General features: G+C 32.2%; 1 protein-coding gene across 6 annotated transcripts; it reads left to right on the top strand.

The window, feature by feature from the left end:
* LOC113867071 (cleavage stimulation factor subunit 77) lies at positions 1–22,329 on the top strand. 6 transcript variants are annotated; one of them, XM_027502034.1, is made up of 24 exons: positions 1–241; positions 328–393; positions 468–530; positions 678–787; positions 1,530–1,630; positions 2,454–2,515; positions 2,607–2,747; positions 2,880–3,008; positions 4,169–4,215; positions 5,451–5,514; positions 5,849–5,969; positions 6,389–6,447; positions 6,783–6,851; positions 7,269–7,409; positions 7,847–7,911; positions 8,665–8,761; positions 10,709–10,768; positions 11,390–11,542; positions 16,130–16,196; positions 16,274–16,369; positions 19,655–19,747; positions 20,227–20,478; positions 21,435–21,572; positions 21,766–21,863. In XM_027502034.1, the coding sequence occupies exons 1-24, from the start codon at positions 239–241 to the stop codon at positions 21,774–21,776; spliced, it is 2,208 nt and encodes a 735-aa protein (XP_027357835.1). In that variant the 5' UTR covers positions 1–238; the 3' UTR covers positions 21,777–21,863. The 6 variants fall into 6 exon arrangements, with proteins under 6 accessions (XP_027357835.1, XP_027357834.1, XP_027357836.1 ...); XM_027502033.1 differs by having other exon boundaries at positions 21,435–22,329; XM_027502035.1 differs by having other exon boundaries at positions 2,607–2,732; positions 21,435–21,767.
* The last annotated feature ends 1,089 nt before the right edge of the window (positions 22,330–23,418 follow it).

The raw sequence follows: 23,418 nt of genomic DNA, 5'->3' as shown, positions 1-23,418 counted from the left end.
CTGGACCAGCCCCAGTTAGACCAAAATTTACCAACTCCAAGTGCCCCCCAAATAATACTAATTTTCTTCTCAAAAGAAGTAAAAAATTCCCTTCACTTCACCGTCCCCATCGAATTGATCTTCAATTCAATCCTTTTCTTCAGGAAAGAAAAACCTCTTTAACTTGAAATTGAGATTGAGTCATATCACATGAACACTTATCTGTCCCTGCCATAGTTCTTTCTTTGTAGCCTCCAACATGGTACTCACCTTCACCTCTTACTCCTTACTCCTATGTTCTTGTGCATAAAATTTCACCTTTTTTTCTTATTTTTTTAATTTTCTAAGGACAAAACCACTGGTGCTGACAAGTACAACGTTGAAACCGCCGAAATCTTGGCAAACGAGGCTCAGGTTTGTACCCATTTTCCATATTCAAATTTTTTGCATACCCTTTTGCTCATTCACCTTGTTTCTCTTCCTTTTAGCATTTGCCAGTTGCAGAGGCCACACCCATATACGAGCAGCTTCTGCTATTGTTTCCAACAGCCGTGAGTGTTCTTTTGTTTGGGAAATTTTGGAAGCAATGTGTTTTTTATTGTGTTTTGTGATGAATTGTTTCTGTGAGAGTGTGTTCTTGGAAGCTTCTATGTTGTTATGTATGAGACTTACTTTTTGTTGTGCTTATTTGTGTCCAGGCCAAGTTTTGGAAGCAATATGTGGAGGCACATCTGATTGTGAATAATGATGATGCTACCAAACAGATTTTTAGTCGGTGCTTGTTGAATTGTCTTCAGATTCCTCTCTGGTATGATGTTTTATTACTTCTTTTTACTCTCTCTTTGGGATGTTTTGTTTCAAAGGTTATAATCTTGTGTGAGACCCTTATGTTTTGGTTCATTCGATCAATAATGTGTAGAGTGGCATCGGATTAAACTATTTATTCCTTTAGTGTTATTCAACCCTATGCTAATAAGAAATAATGTGTAGTTTCTTGTATTTTTTTATAAAATAGTATAGTTTTACTTTTCGTTGGTTGCCTATTAGGACGGTTTTTAGATTTAACTTGGAAACTGGATCTGGGAGCACGAACAGAGAGGTTTCTGGAAAGCAGATGGGCTAGCCTACAAGCCTACTGCTTGTTGTGTAGCTGAAAATATGTTTGACCAAACAAAATGAGTAAACTTGGTTTAATTGGTTTGCTTACTGAATGGGCCTGTTTCAATTGTTATTCATAAACTTCTTTGAAGTATCAGACAATTTAAAGATAACAGCAGAGATAATTAAATCATAGAAAATCTTGTAAAATACTCCTTTTCTTTGGCAGTTGCTCTGAAGTTCTTTTTTCTTGATTGAAAACATGTGTTATATTTATATTATGTGTCCCATCTTCTCCATCTCCATTATGTTTGATTTTGAATTTGTATAAGATTGTTTATCTTGTGAAAATGACTAAGTAAACTACTTATTTGATCTTTCTTATGGTATGGACAACAATGTTTTTGCTTTTGTTTCAAACTTTCATCTTGTTTCTTATCTTTGCTTTGTAGGCGGTGTTACATTCGATTCATTAGAAAGGTAAATGATAAGAAGGGCATAGAGGGTCAAGAAGAAACAAGAAAAGCTTTTGATTTTATGCTCAATTATGTTGGTAAGTTGTTTCACTCTGTCCTGTTTGTATTGCCTTAGTTGTCATTGGATTGGAGTAGCATCTATTTAAAAGAAGATGATGGAAACTCTTGTGGCTAGGTCATGTGAGAAGAAAAGCAATAGACACTTTGGAGAGAAGAAGATTAAGATTGATAGGGGCCCTAGAGGGAAAAGTGGATGAATAGATAGGCCAATTAGATGGGTAGAGAAAAGACCTATAAAAAATGAGACAACAATAGAACTATATTGCTTTTGGTGGTTTCACTTAAAATATGATTTTGGATGGAGTTTGTTAGATATAAAACCATTTATGTCTTCACTCAATAGTTTATAGTTAGTTTGTAATTTGATATCAGAGCTTCTATGACCATGTGGTCTGGAGTTCAAGCCTTGTTGCTCCCATTCTTCTAAATAAAAGTTTGATTTCACCACAAGGTAGGGTCAGCTTGTGCATTGTTCATGCTTCAAGGCCAAAGGGATCTTGTGTGATATGGTATCAGAACTTCTACGACCGTGTATTCTAGACTCTAGAGTTTGATCCTTGTTACGTCCAATTTTCTAAATAAAAGCTATATTTCAGCACAAGGTAGGGTTGGCCTGTTAATTGGCCACACTTCAAGCCCAAGGAGGCCCTTATACTATGCAGACTTGCAGAGGAGTGTTAGATATGAAACCATTTATGTGCCTTGAACCAATATGTGCTTTTGGGATAAATAGAGGGAAAGGGAGCAGATGTGTGTTATATGTATGTATGAATGAATGTATCATATATATATATATATATATATATATATTGAAACTTATCTCTATTGATGTGCTAACAGGAGCAGACATAGCATCTGGTCCTGTGTGGATGGAATACATAGCCTTTCTAAAATCATTGCCGGTTAGTTTAGTTAATCTTTTATGTTTTGTGCAATCTTTGGTGCCTAAATTTGCTATGGTTTTTCATTTTTTGGGTTCAAATTCAATTGCAGGCTGCAAATCCTCAAGAAGAATCACATCGGATGACTGCTGTGAGGAAAGTCTATCAGAAGGCTATTGTTACTCCTACTCATCACATTGAACAACTTTGGAAGGACTATGAAAATTTTGAAAATTCTGTTAGTCGTCAGTTGGTAATATATTGATTTGAATTGATGCTTGATCTAATAATTTGTGTTCAACTATTTATGAGCCTGTAATTCTTCTGTGGTGTTTAGATAGTAAAATTCTTAGGGTATGCAATTTGATGATAAGGTGTTTTGCAGGCTAAAGGACTGATATCTGAGTATCAACCAAAATATAATAGTGCAAGGGCAGTTTACAGGGAGAGGAAGAAGTATGTTGATGAAATAGATTGGAATATGCTTGCTGTACCACCAACTGGATCCTACAAGGCAACTTTCTGTTCCTTTGCAAATTTTGCTTATCAGTGATAGTTGTTACTGGATATTTTCCAACATTAATGCATGAAACCAGGGATCACTAAAAAAAAATGTAATTCATTTAATGAAATGAAAGTATTGGAAAGGGGGCTCTACTATTTGAAATATTGATCAAATTGCAACTTGCTGTTCTTTTTATCTTGTGTTGCATGCTGGTACTGTTTTCATGGTCCTGTCTGCAGTCGTATTGGCTATATATGGGAGTTAAAGTAGATGATGTAAATTTTGATAGTTAATTGGATGTTTAATTAGTTTGGAGAGGTTGGTTACACTGATTAAGCTGTATGCTTGACGTAAATAGAATGTGCACTTTTATCTTCTTCCATATCTGCCATGGAGATGGTAGCATATTTTGTGTGGAGCTTTACGCTTTAATTACTTATCATGTGGCATTAACCAAGTGAACATGGGAGCCAGTTTGGATAAAATTTTCAATAAATACTTATAGCTAGCCAAAGAAAATAAAATGAATCAAGGAAGTAAAATAAATGAAATTTCTCCTGTAACTAAAAATTAACTCATGCATCTCAACTTTTTCAGAGACTTCCTTAGCATAAAATTAACATAAGTTGAGGCTCATAAGTTGATATTGACTCTTGTGGGAAGTTTGATTCATTTTACCTTTGTAATTCTTTTTGTTTTCTTCTCTTTTAAATACTTGTTGAGGACTTTATCCCAATTGACTCATAATTGCTTTCTTGCTTTCTTTTTTCAAAATCTCTTAGGTATAAAAAAAAGATGAAGAAGCTATTTTGGCCTCAAAATAAGCTAATCTAAACATGCACCAACTATCCCCAAAACTTACTTCTGTTAGTTATAGTCAGATGGATGATTTTGTACTTTTATATCTCTAATACACATCCTCACATAAGAGCCCAGGGCTTGAATTGTGGCCAATTTACATATCCATCTTGTGCTGAAATTTGGTTTTATTTCAAAGAATTTGCATGTTAAGGATTGTGCTCTAGATTTCTTGGTCATAAATGCTTGAGATCATGCCATGAACAAACTATCCTAAAAACTTAAGGTGTTAGGTGAAGGAACATAAGTGATTTTATACTTTCTATATGTCTAACATCAGGATAAGTTTTTTTATTGGTTACTTCTGACAGGAAGAAATGCAGTGGATGGCATGGAAGAGACTTTTATCTTTTGAAAAGTAAGAAGTTTGTTTTCCTTTTTCTGCTAATTGCTTGTATGTTACATGTGCATTTTCCCTAATAATATCCCAACTCCTTTGAGAAACCAGATTTAAAATAATTTGAGTGCAAAAATCAACTGTCTGAAATGTTGTGTCATAGACATACTCTCCTGAAAGCTTAAGCTTTTAAGTTTCTGTCTATCAATGATTTTTGCCTCTCTTAACACAGCTGTTCATGCAAGACTCTTTGGGTTTAAATTATGGACAATACACATTCATTTTATATATGCTTAAATTTAATATAGCCATGAGGAATGGGGAGACAAGAATTGAACTCTTGACCCTTGGACATAAAGGCTCTAATACCATGCCAAAGCGAAGACCCATTCATTGAAAAAGGCTAAGGAACTGTTCAGGAAATCTTTTCTGTTTTCATTTTCGGTTTTCACTTTTAATTACAAAACTGTCACCTTGTTTTCATTTTGTAAGAGTACTACTCATGTGTGCTTATTCTGTTAGAGTAGTTACATATAGCCTTCTGTTAGTTATGAATTTTCAGTCTGTTAGGTTTTCAGTCAAATGATATTGACATCTGTACTCAATACCCCTCTCTATATAAGGGAGTCTACCTATTGTAATCTTTGGGTTATCAATAATGACAATTCATACTTTCTTCTTTCTCTGTCTCTATGATACTTTAACTTGGTATCTAGAGCTTCCTGGTCCAATGGAGAATCCTGCATCTCAAAACCCTAACACATTTTGTTTCCTGTTTTCAATGATTTGTATGGGAATTAGTATAAACAATAAAATGTTTTCACTGTTCCTTGTACAAATCTTTGAAACAGGAAACGGAATGAAAACGGGTGACAATTTTGTAATTAAAACTGAAAACAAAAAACTATTTTCTGAAACCAAATAGGCGTGCCATTAAATGGGGCTTGAATGGCTTTATACTCAACTATATGGTTTTCAGTCTTTCATATATGTATTCTTAATTAATGAAAGATTCTAAATAAATCTATTTAGAAAACAGAGACGTAAAACCATTCTTGAGACTCCATGTAACAACTTAAGCTTTTGAGAGGATTTGTCTTTGACCAAATTTATCATTTAGTAAAACAAAATTTATCATTTTGAAATGACTGTTGGATGTGGTGCCTCTGATCATTATTTCCTTACATCCTCTTCCTGATTTATGTGACTATGTTTAGTTAATATTTTCAATTTTATTTATTCATCCCACATTTCAGAGGAAATCCACAGAGAATTGATACTGTGTCCTCCAACAAACGAATTGTATTTACTTATGAGCAGGTACAATGAAATATATTTTATTTTATTATTTTTTATCCCTTTAATATTATCAATTTCTCATTAATGTGGAAAAAACCAAGTTTGTTTTAAACACAATGGCTTGCCATATTTTTAATATGTACTAGATTCATTAAGAAAATATGAAGGGAGTATTATGTTATGAAGCATCATTTTCATTGAATTGAAATGATAGGTAGTCTATTCATCTAAAGAAAAATATTTATCTTGTTTAGATGTGGAATTAATAAACATTGTTAACTACATGTTTAAGTTTGATGATATTTATTTGTTTCATTATCTATGGAATTTCTTACTGCATTGTGCTGGTATTCAGTGTCTGATGTATATGTACCATTATCCTGATATATGGTATGACTATGCTACATGGCATGCAAAAGGTGGTTCGATAGATGCTGCAATCAAAGTATTTCAAAGGTCTCTGAAGGCTCTTCCTGGTTAGTAGCACTTTTCCTTCCTTAATTTCTGCTGAATTTTCAGATATTGTTGTTAGTGCTTGCATATCTTTTTGTATTCTCAACATTTTCTTGAGTCTTGCCTATTATTCAATAGCAATTTCTAAGTTGTGATACACATACCCCAGGTCCAGTTATGATAATGAAAATTGTCAGCTGTAGTATGAAATTATAGTGTATGACACTCAGAGCTCTTTTTGTGCTGGATATCATTTTATTGTGAATAGTTGTTGGGTTAATTAATCTTGATCTCTGTTGTAGACTTTATCCTAATGCATAATTGTTTCCCTATGATAGTGCATACTATCTCTCTTAATTATTCATTAATTATCTTACTTGACTTTATTATGCTTGCTTTTGTCTTTCATCTCTTTGATCTCAGTCATTTCATTAATGAACAGATTCAGAAATGCTACGATATGCTTATGCAGAATTAGAGGAGTCTCGTGGAGCAATTCAGGTATGAAACGTCACATAGATGTGTTGCAAAAAGTGATAGTTAATTAGTTATTAAAGTCATTGAGTATTACGGAAGTTTATGCTTCATCGGAAATGTTGTAGTCATTGTATGTAGTTCAATTCTTTATTGTTGTTATTTGTAAATGTAAGATGTATTTATTCTTTTACATTTCATTTATTTAAATATTAAGGATGCTGAGTACACCTGCTCAAGTAATTCACTTAGCCTTTCCTAACTATTTCTGGTTCTCATGTATACGCTTCAATGTTTCTTGTTTTTCTTGGTTTTTAAATCTTTAATAGTTTTTATTTCCTTGTTTTTTTGTTTTATATCAGGCTGCAAAGAAAATATATGAAAGCCTTTTGGGAGATGGTGTCAGTGCAACAGCACTTGCCCATATTCAAGTATGTGAAATAGTTTGCTATTGTTTTTAGTGCTCAGTAGTGGTATTGGATACTTGGTACATGGATATATATGTTCATCAATTGTCTTCTGATATTTTGTTTTGGAAAGCATTGAACAAGTCTTAAGGTAAAGCTGCATGTCATGATACAAAGTTTAAATGTCTTGTTCAAATACTTGGTCTGATTCTCTGAAAGTTTATAGTTGTCCATATGTTTATCTCTTGTATTTGCTGGTGGATAAAAGTTTTATCCTCATAGATGTTCATTCATGGAAGTCATATGTGTGTATAAATGTAAATTTTGTTTTTCTCTGCCATATTTTATTTTATTGATAATTCTAAGTGATTTGCGCAATTCTTTTTAATGCTTGTATATAGATTTTCTTGCTAAAGATGCGACATCTGTTTCATGCTACAGTTCATTCGTTTTCTAAGAAGAACTGAAGGTGTTGAAGCTGCTAGGAAGTACTTTCTGGATGCTCGCAAATCCCCAATCTGTTCATATCATGTTTATGTTGCTTATGCTACTATGGCATTTTGTCTTGACAAGGATCCAAAGGTCCTACTATTTCCTCTTTTTGCATGTATTTTAGTAGTCAGGTAGTGGGATTGTATATTACTACAAAATCATGTGTGTGATACTATTGTTCTGCTGGATGTATAGCTGGAATATTTTTTGGCATTTGGAATGATTGAAAATGTTGATCTTCGTTTATGGAAGTGTTAGTGTTTGTCGTAGGTATGTTCACATTTATCTAACTCAGCCTTTTGTTGTTAATACAACTGGGTCTCAGAATAAAGTAATTATCTTATAATAAGGAAACATTGCCAGGGATTACCTTACTTGCCCTTTATATCCTTCATGGGATTTTACAAAATAACATTGATGTCCTTGGAGTTATATATTTTGAAGTTTCAACTTCTAGCTAATAAACTGTGACTCAACACTTCCTGCATAACAATAAATATGATTGCTTTATTTGATTATCCATGCAGATGGCTCATAATGTGTTTGAAGCAGGACTAAAACGCTTTATGCACGAGCCTGTTTATATTCTTGAGTGAGTTTTACTTTCCTTTTAGCTCGGATTAGTATAAATTAAGAGATCATTAATCAAAGTCTCCCTTCTCTCAATTTCCTCTCTCTATACTTAAAACCCATAATTTCAGCAACAATAAAATTGAGTTGCTCAAACTGGGATGGGGATATTTACACCATCAAAAGATATAGATGTATCCACTCTTGTAATTCATCATGCAAGATATATATATATATATATTTACACATGATTTTTATTTCATGTTTGTTCTATATTGTGATTGACCTTACTGAAATATGTAGGCTGGTATTGGTTGCCTTATCTACTCAAATTTAAGAAGACTTTGAGATCCCTGTGCATCTTAATAATTTATGTTGTCATTGCACTCCTTCAGGAAATTTTTTATTTTTTCTCTTAATTTCCTGTTTTGGAGGATATATTATCTTCTTGCTAATTGTTCTTTTCCTCATTTCTCTTAAAGATAATTCTTTTGTTTCTAAGGGTGTTTTTGGTTAACACAACTTAATTAAATGCCTATTTGATAAGCTCTTATCTTATTAAATGAGGGATTATACCAAAGTTTGACCATGAAAGAAACTTACTGGAATAAGTTAAAAAGAGTTTACTTTGATAAGCTATACCAGGAAGTTTATTGAAATAAGCTAAAAGGAGCTTATGAGAGTCAAACTATTTTCATGTTACTCATAAGCTCTTCCAAATTCCCCTTAAAAAGAATACTGATTGACTATTAAGAATTTTTTCATGATATTTCAGATATGCTGATTTCTTGACCCGTTTGAATGATGACCAAAATATACGTGCTTTATTTGAGAGGGCATTAAGTTCACTTCCACCTGAGGAATCAGTTGAGGTAGGGTTCACTTCCTTTTTCCTTGTTCTTTTAAAAGAAATTTTGGCCTCATAGTAGTTAGTTAACAACATGTAGGTTATGTTTCATTTTAGATCAGGTACATGATGCAAGTTTTTAAACAACATATTAAACTAGTATGTGCACACCAATATATGTTTCACTTAATAAAAAATCTTCCATGTATACACTAGATACCAAAGTCATATTTGTGCCACTTACAATAATAATTGCTTGAATGCTACTAACTGTTTGTCACTTCATTTATTCCTTATGGCAAAATAATCATTAGAGGTGACTTGGGGCTTTTCCCCTTTTTTCCTGAAACATAGCTACACATAAAATAGGTTAAAATTTCCCCTTTTGCTTTTAGTATGTTTCTTTTACAACAACAACCAAGTTTTATCCCACTAGGTGAGGTTGGTTCCATGGATCTACAACGCCATTGAGTTCAATCAAAAACTAAATTTTCAAAAATCTGATTAATCAAAAAGTCTCTTTTAATAACATCATCTAAGGTTCTTTTGGGTCTTCCTTGACTCTTTTTTATTGGATTAAAAGTCATGTAATCCACTCCATTCATGGTGTCTCCAAAGGTCTTCTTTGTACGTGACCAAACCAACTTATACAGTTTTCAATCATCTTTTTCACTATAGATGCTACTTAAATATTTTCATGTATACAATCATTTCTTATCCTATTCTTTCTGAGAAAAAAAGTTCCAAATTTCATCCTAAGGAGTAGAAAGGAAAGTTAAAACTTTCTGTGGCAAACCGCCTTTTGGCAGTCTGTGTATCCTATGTGGTATGGTATGGAACTATGGATAAGTCTTTGTAAAATGTTTGGCAATTCTGTGGGTAGTGTTGTGAGGAATAAAATTCACATTGTATTCTAGGCTGTAGAAATGTATTTTAATTTGGAAATGGACATTTGTCTAAGATCAAGTGTTGAAATTATGGGGTTTTAGGTATTGAGGGAGAGAATAGATAGTTTGAATAATAATTTATTGAGTACTATAATAATTTATTGCCATTTGATGGGGTATTCATTAAACCTAGAGCACTCACCTTTATTTATACTAATCATAATTAATTAGGAAAAAAAAATCATGATAAGATAAGGAAATATGGCAACCAATCTTAAGATATGATGAGGGAAAAAGGAAACAAATAATAGAGGATAACCAAAGATATTCCAAAACATGATAAGATATTTTCACATACTACATCAGGATTGTTGAGAAAGAGAGAGAAACAGAGGCATAGAATGAATTACGTGTATTTCAACTACACAACAAAGAATATATTTATATTGATAATCATAAATACAAGATCAATTATGGAATATTTGATTGTCTAATTATCATAATTACAAAGATAAACTTTCCCTATTACTATAATTGCATATGATTACATGTATTTAACAAAGATTTTATTATATATTCTTCAGAAATTTCTTTTCAAAGTTGTTTTTGTTATGCATTGATATAATTGGTGCTGCTTGAAGAGATGAGCTTGGTGTTTACAACTACAGGACATAATTTTATAATGAGATATTTTAAGGAAAAATACAAAATGTCTAGTTATTGGGTATAAAACATTAAGCATTTGAATTTTAAATATTATAATTAATTTTGCACTGTTCATTTTTGAAACCTGTGATTTTTTATTTGATGAAGGAATTCATTAATAGAGAAAAGAAATACAAGGATCTAATCTGAACTGCCCTTAAAAAGAGAGAAAAAAAAAAAAACAAAAGTGAGGCTGGAAAAACAAACCAGTGAATATCAAATTGCCTTCTTAGTTTGCAATGCATGATGATTTCCCCATAGCTTTCTGCATATTTGAAGCTGTATCAATTTTATGTGTAGTTTATGTATGTATTGAACTGGAGAATGTTTAGTAGTCGTTTGCTGATATTCAATTTACATGGAACTATTCTCATCTGTAGGTCTGGAAAAAGTTCACCCAGTTTGAGCAAATTTATGGGGATCTTGCTAGCATGCTGAAGGTATTAGCTTCAAATTTGTTTCTGTACAGCATTTACCTTGCTATCTCTGTTTCATTCTGATGTGTTCTTGTTTCGGCTTATCAAATTGTTACTTTTTTGTGACCCCTAATTATTTGAAAGTTGAAACTAAAGCCTCAAGGGAAAATATTGGGATAAGATGATTTGTAGAATTTGTTGCCAGTTTTTTCATGGATTAGCAATTAGTTGACATTGATGGAATATAATATTGGTCAAACATCCCACTTTTGCGCCATTGCATTATGACTGCTTTAGTAAAGGGATGAAGATCATTTGAAAGAACAAAACTCAGTTTTCGTTCTACTTATTTCAAATCAATGCTCTATAAATGGAACTAACAAAAGTTCTTTTCCATTGTCTAACAAGATAGACTTTGTTTTTCCGCAACAATATCTAGAAATAAGATCTTGAGGGATGGAAGAAATTGCTATTAAAATAATGTCACTCATTATGGGTGAATTTTTTAAAATGGTTTTGGAAAGTTAATCTTGTCATTGCTTATGACAATATGTACTAAAAGAAGGTTGCTTATGACAGTAGAATGTACCAGACATAACAAGGCAGTAACCCACTTGATCATTTATCCTTGTATCATATATTTAGGTTGAGCAAAGAAGAAAAGAAGCACTTTCTGGAGCAGGTGAAGATGGAACAGCAGCATTAGAGAGTTCTTTGCAAGATGTTGTATCACGATACAGTTTCAAGGATTTGTGGCCATGCTCCTCTAATGAGCTTGATCATTTATCACGACAAGAGGTACTAGTCATATGTATATTTTTTTGAATAGATGCATAACATATCACATAATGCTTGTTGTCATGAACCAACTCCCATGAAGACTCATGAATGGTTTTATATCTACTATGGTTCATCAGGGATTTTTGAGCTTTAAGTTTATACAATAATATATTTGAAAATAGGGTCTAACTTTCTCCTAAAAGCTAGTTTGTAAGGTGAGGATTGCCTTAGAGTGTAACATCCTTTGTAATTTGAAAATTCTCCTTTACTATATATATAAATATAGATGAAATTTGATTGAAATATTAAAGGACAAAGATAGTTTTGGAGAGATTACATATATATGAATTTAGAAACGATAAAAGTTAGCAAAGTTTAAAACTTTTTATTTACATACGTCTCATTCATAATAGTAAAAAATAATTTCGCATTTAAGTTTATAATTAAAATAAAACTAACATTATAAATTTTAACATCTTTCCTAACTCATGTTACATATCTTAAGTTTACAATACAATCAATGTTGCTTTTTGGCAAATTACATCTTTTAACGAAAGCCAAATGTAAGTTGCAATTAAAATAGCTAACTACCAAATATTATAATTACACTTTAATTTATTATTTACAACAAAGTTTATCAAAATACTAAAAAATCTAAATAAAAATTTCATTATTATTATTACATTCATCAAAATAAATTAGATTTTATCAGAACATTTACTTTCCTTACAGTCCACTTTAAGTATGATCCTAGGACAGATCCATCTTCTTTTATCTCTTCATTACTTGAAAATATTTATAAGGGTGAGCATCTTCCGCTCTACTAAATTTTCATTTATATTTTTTTTAATCAAAGTAATATAGGAAATATTTTTTAGACTAAACCTTCATTTTGATCTTTGAGAGATTTTGAGTCTGACATTTTAGTCCTTGAGAAATTAAGAATGTCACATTAGTCCCTAACTTCTATCTTTGTCGTTCATTTTAGTCCCTGAATGTAGATTCCGTTAATAAATAGTGAGAGAAAGCTGACATATCACTTTAAGTGCTATGTTAGAAGCCCAATTGGCTCGAATGACGTCGTTTTGAGGAGTTCTGAAAGTGAACGTGACGAAGTGCTTGTAATTGGCAAAATTGACGTCGTTAGAAGAAATTGAACAAGTGTTTCTAATTGTCCAAACATTGTTGCATATTTCTCCTTTTGTCTAGGAGAAGAATCCTAAGATTTGCTCACCAAAATTGTGTTTGGCGTTGGAATATTTAGAAATTGACGTTGGTTATAATCATCCACGCATAGTGACATACCAATCTTAATATTAAAAGTTATTAGTATTGTTCCATTTTAATTTCTTCCTTCTTCTATGATGCCCTATCCTCTGCAACACCATTTATGTTCTCACACGCTTTTGGCACCTCCTCTGTCCTTTCCTCTGCTACCATGCTGCCTTCTCCGGCCTACAAGGCACTTCCATTACCTGAATTGACCAAAAACTGATTCAGTTCCATGAAAATGTTGTGTTTTTGGTGGGATATGCAAATGCCATGTAGCTTTAGGTGGAATGTGAACATGAACTTCATGATGAGGTATCGGGAGATGCCGCCATTGCCACCTTTGTCTTGCCCTAAGCCTCACAACTTCATTGATTCTCTCACCTATCCAATCATCCAAGTTCATAGCTTCATTGCTTATGGACTCGCTTGGTAGCTTTGGGCCTGAACCCATATTCAAATCAAGGTCATTGCATCTGAGCCTCTTCCTCCATCACAGCTTCAATCACCAAACTAGAAAGAAGCTTCCTTTATTACAAATTTCAAACAAATCTTGTTATAGGGAAGGGGAAAACAAGAAAGTTACAATTTTTTCATGCAAGAACAAAGTTTTATTACAAATCAAAGAAATCCAGTGTCGAGGGGGGGTTTTGTTGACAAAATTGAACAATTAGAATCGAAAATCTCCAAATTAGCAAAAACTCTAACTTCATCGTTACCAAAAACGAATCCAGATCCAATTACAAGCGTTTTGCCATGTTCTCTTTCAGAATTTCTCAAAATGATACTGTTTTAGCCAACTAAACTTCTAACATAGCACTTAACATAACATGTCAGTTTTCTGTTACTGTTTGTTAATGAAGTCTGCATTCAGAGACTAAAATGAATGATAGAGATGGAAGTCGGAGACTAACGTCACATTTTTAATCTCTTAAGGACCAAAATGCTTGACTCAAAATCTCTTGAGGACCAAAAAGAGGGTTTAGTCTATTTTCTAATACATTATGCATCAAAATAGAAATAATTCAGTTTTACAATATTAACCAAACAGACATCATCTATACATATCATTTAATACAATATGCACTGAGATAATACCAACTCATATATTATATTAATGAGTGTTATAGTAGATCAAATAGATTATCAATTACATCATTAGTACTTTCAAACATGCACTTGTTCATATCATTTTATGCATTCTCGCATCGAACAGTATGTCATAATATGTGCATTATAACCATATTAATTAATGCATTACAATACATGTATCATAATTACATCCGCGATGTATTACAATACCTATATTAAAATCACATCATTCCATCTGTTATGACTCACTTATTACAATTATACATCTCATAGTTTCACAATCATTGTCTCTGAGATCTCTTGAGGTCTTTTATAAGTATAGATAGCTTCTGGTTAGCCGTAGCAACACAGATATAATATGTACCGACCCGGCCTCTTTTAGCAAAGACATAGTCAGGAGTCTCGTCAAGAAATGAGCGTGTGGCCTGTGAATGTTTTCACTTTCAGCAATTCATGTGCACCCACCTACAAATAGCATTCACCACCTTATTTTCTTAAGATTTTCCAAATTTTTTCTAGACTCCATATCTCAAGTGTATTTTTGTAATTATCTATATATAGTTTCAGCATTTCTCATGACACTTACTTTCTCAACATTTCTCTTTTTAATTCAAATAACATAAACAACTTTAATTTCTCATACATACCCATTTATATCAGTACTCTATTAATTATTTTTTACTAATAAAACATTTTATCATTCGAGGGTTCTCAATCAAAATATATAAATAGGAGTTTGAGGTTTAGGATCAACTTCCCTTACCTAGAAACAAATCTTTGAGACTATGTCCTTTGTGAGATCTAGAGAGAAACGCAACATTATGATAGGAGATACAACTCAAGGATCGAGATTTTTTTTCTAGATATCACAAAAGAGAGTACTTTTAAGAAAAGAGAAAACAGAGAAATAGAACAGAGTTTGGAGAACTAAGCTTCGAGAAACATACTTGGGATCAGAAGGAATAAGCATTCAAGCTCAGATCTAGAATTCTACTGTGGGGATTATAAAAAATCCTTAGGCTTTCCAACTAAAATGATTAACATTTGGGGTGTGATTCTTCTAAGTTTCTTATCAATTGGTATTAGAGTTTTCCACCATGTCTCTTATATGCACTTATATACAAGGTGTATATTTATGCGCTTCATGTGAAGTGACCATTCTGTGTAAGATACCGGTTTTTGACAGGTTATCATCTTAGGCATCTTTCATGTTTCACCAGAGTGGGGAAGTGCATCTTAATATTGTTCAGTATTCTGAAACTTCTGGCTTATGGTGGCACTTGCAAATTGCCTACCAAGGGGAATTGCTGGTCAGAATTGAACCTAGGCTTTAAATGCTTTAATCCTGGCAAATTGAAACAAACAACCCCTGTTGTCCCCATTTCTCTACTCTACATTACTAATTCACATGATCATCATGAATCATTATATCTATTGAATCATAAGATTAAAAGGTAAAATGAAGAGTAACTTGAAATATATCATATCAATGATGTATAGTGTTCAATGTAATAGTTTTAAATTAGATATTCACAAAGAAACTTAATTATTTGTCACAAAAAAAAATCATATGCCATGAATAACTGTATGAAGTGAAGCCTCTATTTTACAAAATTGGAAACAGAGCTATGAAACAAACAGATAGTATATAATATGAATGAGTTAAAGTGTGAAGTCACTATTTCAGAAGAATGAATGAAAACAAAACATGGAATAACCAAATATTGTTTGTTCAGCAGTGCTTCTTTTTGGTTTCATTTCATTTAACATTTTAAGCTTATCTAATTTTTCAAAATTTTTTTTATTACAAATGGTGAAAAAAAAAAGGAATTGTTGATTTGTGTAATTTGTGTTAGTGATTGCACCAATTCATCCATGTATCATACAATTCAAAGTCATTTGTGATTCATCGTAGGATACAAATTGTTGGCTAGCTATTTCATATTGAATTGTGCAATGTGAATTGCAAATCATAAGAATGTAATTATGATGATTATGTTGGTCTTACATTAGACCTCTAACCTTTACTGTCTTCCTTCATTAATTTATTAAATGAATTGAAAAACTCGTCTTACCTTTTGCAAGTAAGGGAATCTATTTCTAACCACCTGTAATTTGTTGAAAGTGCCTACATGCCATTACTGTATTTTTAGATTGCCCGTGGTTAACCCCTACATCCTGAATGCTTTTGTGCTTATATTAGTGTCTTGTACAATAATACTATTTTCATTGCTACCTCTTCAGTGGCTTGCCAAAAATATCAATAAGAAAGTTGAGAAGTTTGTTATGCCTAATGGAACGACTCTTTTAGGTACTGATATTATATTAATTCTAACGTTTAGTTTCTCAGTTTTTTATTATGTGGTGAACGCAACACTATTAGTGCAGATAAGGCATCTATGGCAAGCATTTCTACTACGTCATCAAAAGTTGTTTATCCTGATACTTCAAAGATGGTGATATATGATCCAAAGCATAATCCTGGTACATACCCCATCCTGTTTGAAATTGAAATACTTTGTTACAACTTGTGATTGACAACATATTCTGATTACTGTAGTATATGCCTTAAAAATCTTTTCCCTTGATTCTTTACCGGTAGACTTCCTTTGTTTTTAATGATAAAAGTTTTCTGATAAAAGGTGAAATCTCTAGTAGATGCTGTAATCCAATAGAACCTCCTTGGTCAACTTGGATAGAGACTTCTTACACACCAAATTCCTTATGCTTTTGCAGCTAATGGGGAGATCCAATAAATAATGATGAATGTTCTTTCAAGATATGGAATATAGGCCTATCCTTTTCTTTTTTTATCTGGATTTCCTTTACTCCTTACAGGGATACATATCCTCAGTATACATTACAGAGATACTATTTCTAGGATTTGAACTAGTGACATTGAGGTCACCAGCGGCAGCAACATCCTTACCGATGTGTGAACACTCACTCTCATACATGTGCTCAGTTATAGTTAAAAGTAATCAGAAAATTAATTATATTTTTCTAATTTCAATAAAAAGTAATGAATTTCATGCATCCCTGATTATGGTTATTGATATGGGACAAAGAGTGACAATGGAGAAAAGGGAAAGAAAAGAGTATAGGGGGAATTTGGGAAGAGGACGAGGAAGATAATGGATTAGTATTATGCTGAAAGTCCAGTGAACATCATTGAAACTATTGGAGACTGGAAATCATCCTAATTATGATCTCCTGTGACCTATGTAAGAAATGATGATTGCATTAGAATATTAAAATTTATGTTAGAAACTTTGAATATATAGTCAACTGTATTTATGTTGATTGGGTTATAATAATCAGTTAGACTGTTAATGATTGTTAGGATGGAGATTGATTTGTGTGAATTACTCTCTGATTGTGAATCAATCCATAAATACCTGATGGTGTGTAGCCAAACACAATTTCTCTGATTCTCTCAACTATTGTCTTTTCACATATTACTAGTGTCTAACTGAAATAATAACTTGTTACAGAAATAACAAATGATTAATTTGTTTTTGCTGAAGTGGAAATAAATAATGGTTTGTTGATGTTAATGATGGTTGGAAAATCTGAGCAGTGAATAGTGATATCTATACCACTTTGAGTAGGGGGGTAGTTAAACTTTCTGTTCTAAAAAAATCCTCTTTGTAAATTAGTCCACCAAGTTTCTAACCCTAGTTGACAAGAATGCAATACATGTATGGCATGCAGTTTCTAACCCTAGTTGACAAGAATGCCTAACGAGAGACTAACTTTGATCTGTACATCTTTGGTGGGCCAACTGCGCTTTGGTAATATATATATATTTTTTTTACCTGGAAATTGACTTCATCTCTGGTTTCCGATCTTCTCCACTACTGTTCACTGTTGTTTCCAGTAATCTCTGTACTGTTCACTGTTGGTGCACTGTTCTGACAACCTTTCTGGCAGACAACCTTTGTATGCAACCCAATGCAACTGGACCCATATCAATCAGAGCTCAGATGCTCCCTCATGCGCTGCAAAACTGCAGCGCGACAAATCTGTCCAGCCACCACTGTTGCTGTGCATTGTGGCATGTGACACCGTTTCTCTAGTTGCCATTAACATTGATGGCATTGCCATTACCTTATCATGGAAGTATATATGAAGCAACCTCCGTTATATTAGTTTGTTGTCTTAAAAAATTCTTGTATGGCCTTAAACAATCTCTTAGGGCATGGTTTGTTTGCTTTAGCATTGTAGTCCAAGAATTTGAAATGACTTAAAGTGGAGTTGATCACTTAGTTTTTTATTGTTATTCTGCCATAGAGTGAATTTATTTGATTATTTATGTCGATGATATTGTTATTATGGTAGCAATCACCATGACATTACACAAATAAAGCAGCGTTTGTCATCATATTCAGACAAAAGATCTTGGTAGAATTCAATGCTTTTTGGAAATAGGTGTCTAATCTAAGAATGACAATGTGATTTCTCAGAGGAAGTACACATTAAATATTTTAGAGGAAGTAGAATTGATGGGTACTAAGCACATAGACACTCCTATAGATCTTAATTCTAAACTTCTACCAAGTTACCGAGAGTCACTTAGTGATCTAGAGAAGTATAGGAAGCTTGATGGGAAGCTAAACTATCCTGCCATCGCTTGTGTAAATATCTTTTTTGCAATCAGTGTCAGTTTCTCAACTTGTGAAGGACATTGGGATACGATAATTCACATTCTAAAATACATTGAAAGAGCTTCAAGAAAAGGACTCTTGTATGAAGATAAGTGTCATACTTGAATTGTGGGTTACTCTAATATAGATTATTTAGACTCCCATATTGATAGGAGATGCACTTCTAGTTATTGCATTTTTATTGGTGATAATTTGATTTCCTAGAAAAGTAAACAAAGTGTAGTTGCTTGTTCAAGTGTAGAAGCAAAATATCAAGTCATGGCCTTCAATATATGTGAAATTATCTAGTTGAAATAACTACTTAAAGAACTGAGATTTGGGGATTTTATGAAAATGACACTCATTTGTGCAGCCTTGTGTATTGCATCAAATCCAATGTTCTATGAAAGAACAAACCATATTAAAGTAGATTATCACTTTATTAGGAAGAAAATTTTATCTGCAGATATCACCGCTAGCTTTGTCAATCTGAATGATCAACTGAGAGATGTCTTCACCATATCAATGAGAGGTTATCATATTAGTTATATATGTGGCAACTTGGTGCATATGATTTATATGCTCCAACTTGAGGAGGAATGTTAAATATATGTAATTATAGTTATAAAGCGAGTTTATCTTTACAATTATGATGATTAGGTAACTAAATATTCTGTAAATATTTTATAATTTTTACTATTATCAATATAAATATATACTTTGTGTGTAGTTGAAACACAGATTTATCTGCATATTCTCTCACTTTCTCTCTTTCAACAGTTTGAACTTTTTATGTTTAGAATAAATTCAATTTAGCAACAAAGTATGATCTGAATTATTTTAGTCATAATTTTCAAACTTCTACCATTTTACCATACATGTCTATGTTGCTTTTGTAATTATTTATTATATTTAGCACAAAAAAATGCATGATAAAAATGTCCAATAATTATCAAGATAGTTCTTTTATACAAGGTCTAGGGAAGGAGTTATTATTTCCCATTTTTATAATGCAAGTTATTATTTCATTTTCCTCACTGAACAATATGAAAAATGACTACTTGTTAATTTTCCTCTGTGCAACTACACCTGGAGTGGAAACCTTGTCTAATCCAATTACCAGTGGCAGGTGCTGGAACGAATGCATTTGATGAAATTTTGAAAGCTACACCACCTGCTTTGGTAGCATTTTTGGCCAACCTACCTGCAGTTGAAGGTAATTTCATAATTTCTATTGACTATGATTTGTTATCCATAATAATGTACATCTCTTTTCTACAATTTTATGTGCAATCTTTTAATGTGTTAAAATGCCAGGGAGAATGAGTTTCCTCTGTTAAGATAATTAATTGCCAAGTTTGAGCCATGAACAATATTTCTGCAGCCATGGAGCTTTTTGTTCTCTTAATTTATCAATGCTCAGTGCTATTTACTGCAAGTCCCCACTGAATTTTTTAGCCTCAACTATCACTTTATGTGTAGGATTTTATTGTATAAATTATCTGTGTTTAGTAGGCACGTGGTTTTTCAAAGAAAATGGTATATTATAGTTTTGGTGGATTAGAGAATGTTGAAAGCAAGGTCCAACTCTTTTGGAAGAATATTATAGGACTTCCACTATTTTTCCCTAGTTACCAGTGCTAATACTCTGATTATTCATATCTAGACACTTGAAAATTGTTTTGAAATTTCCAGGTCCAACACCAAATGTGGATATTGTGCTATCAATTTGTTTGCAGAGTGATCTACCATCAGGACAAAGTGGGAAAACAGGGATTCCAAAACAATTACAAATTGGGAAAACAGGAATTTCAACACAATTGCCAGCAGGTCCTGCCCCTGCTACAAGTGAACTTTCTGGTTCAAGCAAGTCTCACCCTGTTTCAACTGCTGTATCTTTGAAACTGACAAGTAATAGGCAATATGGGAAAAGGAAAGAATCAGACAGTATGTGCTTCATCTATTTACACTAGACTTTATACTTGTGTTTTCGTTTGTCTTTTCTTTTTAAATTATATGTTTGCAATTCTACTCATGTACAATTTTGTGTATATGAATCCAGTGAGGGGCCTTCTAGAGCATTCTTTGCATGTATCCAAAAGGTTTTTTGAGTGGTCAAATATTTATGTTGAAATATGGGAAAATAACTTGTCATATTGTAGATTATTAGGTTCATATTTCTGCAGCTTATCATGATCTGTTTCCCTACTTAACTCGGTTTATAATTAGTTTAAATAAAGGCTAGTGCTTTAGGTTTTATGAATGTATCATTGATACATTATGTTAAGATGTTCCACATTGGCTAGGAATAGAGGTAAAATACTCTTTATAAGGGCTTGTATAGTCCTCCTCATATGAGCTACATTTTGGGCGTGAGTGAGACCCAAATTTCTTTTGTCTCTCTTCCTTCCTCTATACCTAAAACCCCAAAATTTCAACAATTTAATTTGATGTTCAAAGTGTGTCATGAAATGTGTACTAGAGAAGCTTCAGAGTTCATTTTATGCAGTACTTTTTATCCACAATTGTAGCCATAACTGATTCTCTGTCAAAATGGAGCTGATATTTTAGTCACAGAATTGCTATATACATTCTAATTAGCAATTTAGTATGTTTAGGAGTTGTTTAACGTCAAAACACCTGTAGAGTTTCTAAGTGAATTGATTCTCATATTTGTACTACATTTTTTTCTCGTGCCTAGTTTTAACCCTCTATAGTTCAAAACAATGAAACTTGTAGCAAGTAGCAACAACAAATGGATTTACCTAAATAATGGTGTTTATTTATTGCATTTGTAAGATTATACGCTAGTTATGCTTGTATTGTTAGCTTTCGTTTTTTAGGATTTGACATCAAAGTTCAATTTCCACCCTGCTGATATTTGTTATTGTAATAATGTTTAGGGCAAGAGGATGATGATACTACAACAGTTCAAAGCCAACCACTTCCACGAGATGCTTTCCGAATACGACAGTATCAGAAAGCTCGAGCTAGTAGTGCTTCACAAACAGGATCGGTTTCATATGGAAGTGCATTTTCTGGTGATTTATCTGGTAGCACTGGTTGATAAAATATTTAAGCCACTTCTTGGATGTCGATGTAAATTAAAATACCTTCTTTGAGCTCATATACCATTATCCTTTCCTTTCTATTTACCTATAGCCATATAGATAATTTAGATAAATTAAGCACTACATTTGCAAGTATGGAGGGTAATAAATTATTTTTTTATAGCTCTTATATAAAGACTTGTTGAATATCATGTTTCTTAAAAATATCTGGTGATGCAAAAGGACTGCCTGCGGACAATCTTTGCATGAGTATAACCTCAGCCCTTATCCTTGTCTAATAGGATAATATATCAGAGGGATCTTGATGCATGAGAAGAGCCATACTTGTTTCTAAAGGGTCATAGACTTTTTTTTTTTTTTTTTCTATGCATTCTTGGGAGGGCTTGATAATGGTCTAATGATTTTGGTTGGTATGCGTAACCTAAGAAAAACAAACATTTTTTATTAGATTTTTCACAAAATAATTTCTTTCATTTAATTTTTATGTCTATGTTGGAGATGTAAGCACTTGTGCAAGAAAGCCATGGTGTGGAGTTTACATTGGCTAATGAAGGATTGAACTTACAATGTTATGTTACAATCTTTGTTGATTAGACATGGTGTAATATATTTTTATTTTTATGAAAATTGTTAACAAAGGTGCTTAGGTGACACCCTTGACTAGCATAGGGCATAACTGCTCTATCATTTACTTATTTGGATGCAAATTACCAGAATATTTAAATTTTACATCACAAATGTTAATAGAACAGCGGTGGTAATATTAACACTCCATCAGATATATTATTTTAAGGGTTACATAATATATCTCTAAAATAGATTAACTAATTCCTTAACTATCAAACCATATTTACAATATTAACAAAATTTTAGACGAAGAAAATCTTACATGCAGCCAATTGTGACTTGTTTATACGCTTTAAAAGTTTATAGACATGTCAAAATACTAAAAGATTTGAGTTACTGTCCATAAGTGACTCCTATGTATAATAGGGGTTAATGTAAAAAGCTATGCAGTACCATCTTTAATCTTGAAATTGAAATTTAAATATATTCGTATATGGACCAATAGTCTATTTTTAGATCTACTTATTTGGAAAAGTTAACACAACATGCAAAATAAACAAACTAATGAGAAAAAATTTTAGTGATGAAGGTTATTAATTTAAGTTCTTAATACTTTCTTATAATTCTTTTCATGTTGCAAGATATCAATTTCATGACATTATAAGAGTCATATACTTTAATTCAAGCAACATTGACATTATACTATAAGTGGTTTGAGCTTACAAACAATACTATTCATGTAGTTATCTATCAAAAATACTCAAATGATCAGAGTTAAAGAAATAGAAGATGAAAAGGAAGAAAAGTTTTAATCACTTCATCACCTTACAAGATCTTCTAATACTTTGAGATTTCTTCTTCCTTGCTTCCTTTTTTCTCCTCCCAAGCTCTCTTTGTCTTGTCTTTTGTTCTCTACTGTAATTAGCACCAAAATCTCCCACACACTTGCTAATAATATTAGAATAAGTATGAGTGAAACAGAAATTTAATATATTGCTTAATTCTTCATACTTTCAACTAAAGTTGTCTATTAATGTGTTTACTTATTCAAACTAAATAAACTTTTAAGTTTTACCCTTGGTTACTAGCAAATCAATTCTACTAATACAATTATGGGTAAAAATAATATAATTTTATAATTATAAAAAAGTTTAAGGACTTACTTGTAGTTAGTTAGACTTTTATTTATATAATTTTTTTTTGAGAAAATAACCTTAGAATTTTCATCATTTTTTACTCATTTTTGCAA

This window comes from Abrus precatorius, unplaced genomic scaffold (assembly GCF_003935025.1).
Source record: "Abrus precatorius isolate BTA unplaced genomic scaffold, Abrus_2018 Scaffold5, whole genome shotgun sequence".
NCBI lineage: Eukaryota > Viridiplantae > Streptophyta > Magnoliopsida > Fabales > Fabaceae > Abrus > Abrus precatorius.
Note: the sequence above shows the minus strand (reverse complement) of the source record. Positions and strands in the feature narration are given on the sequence as shown.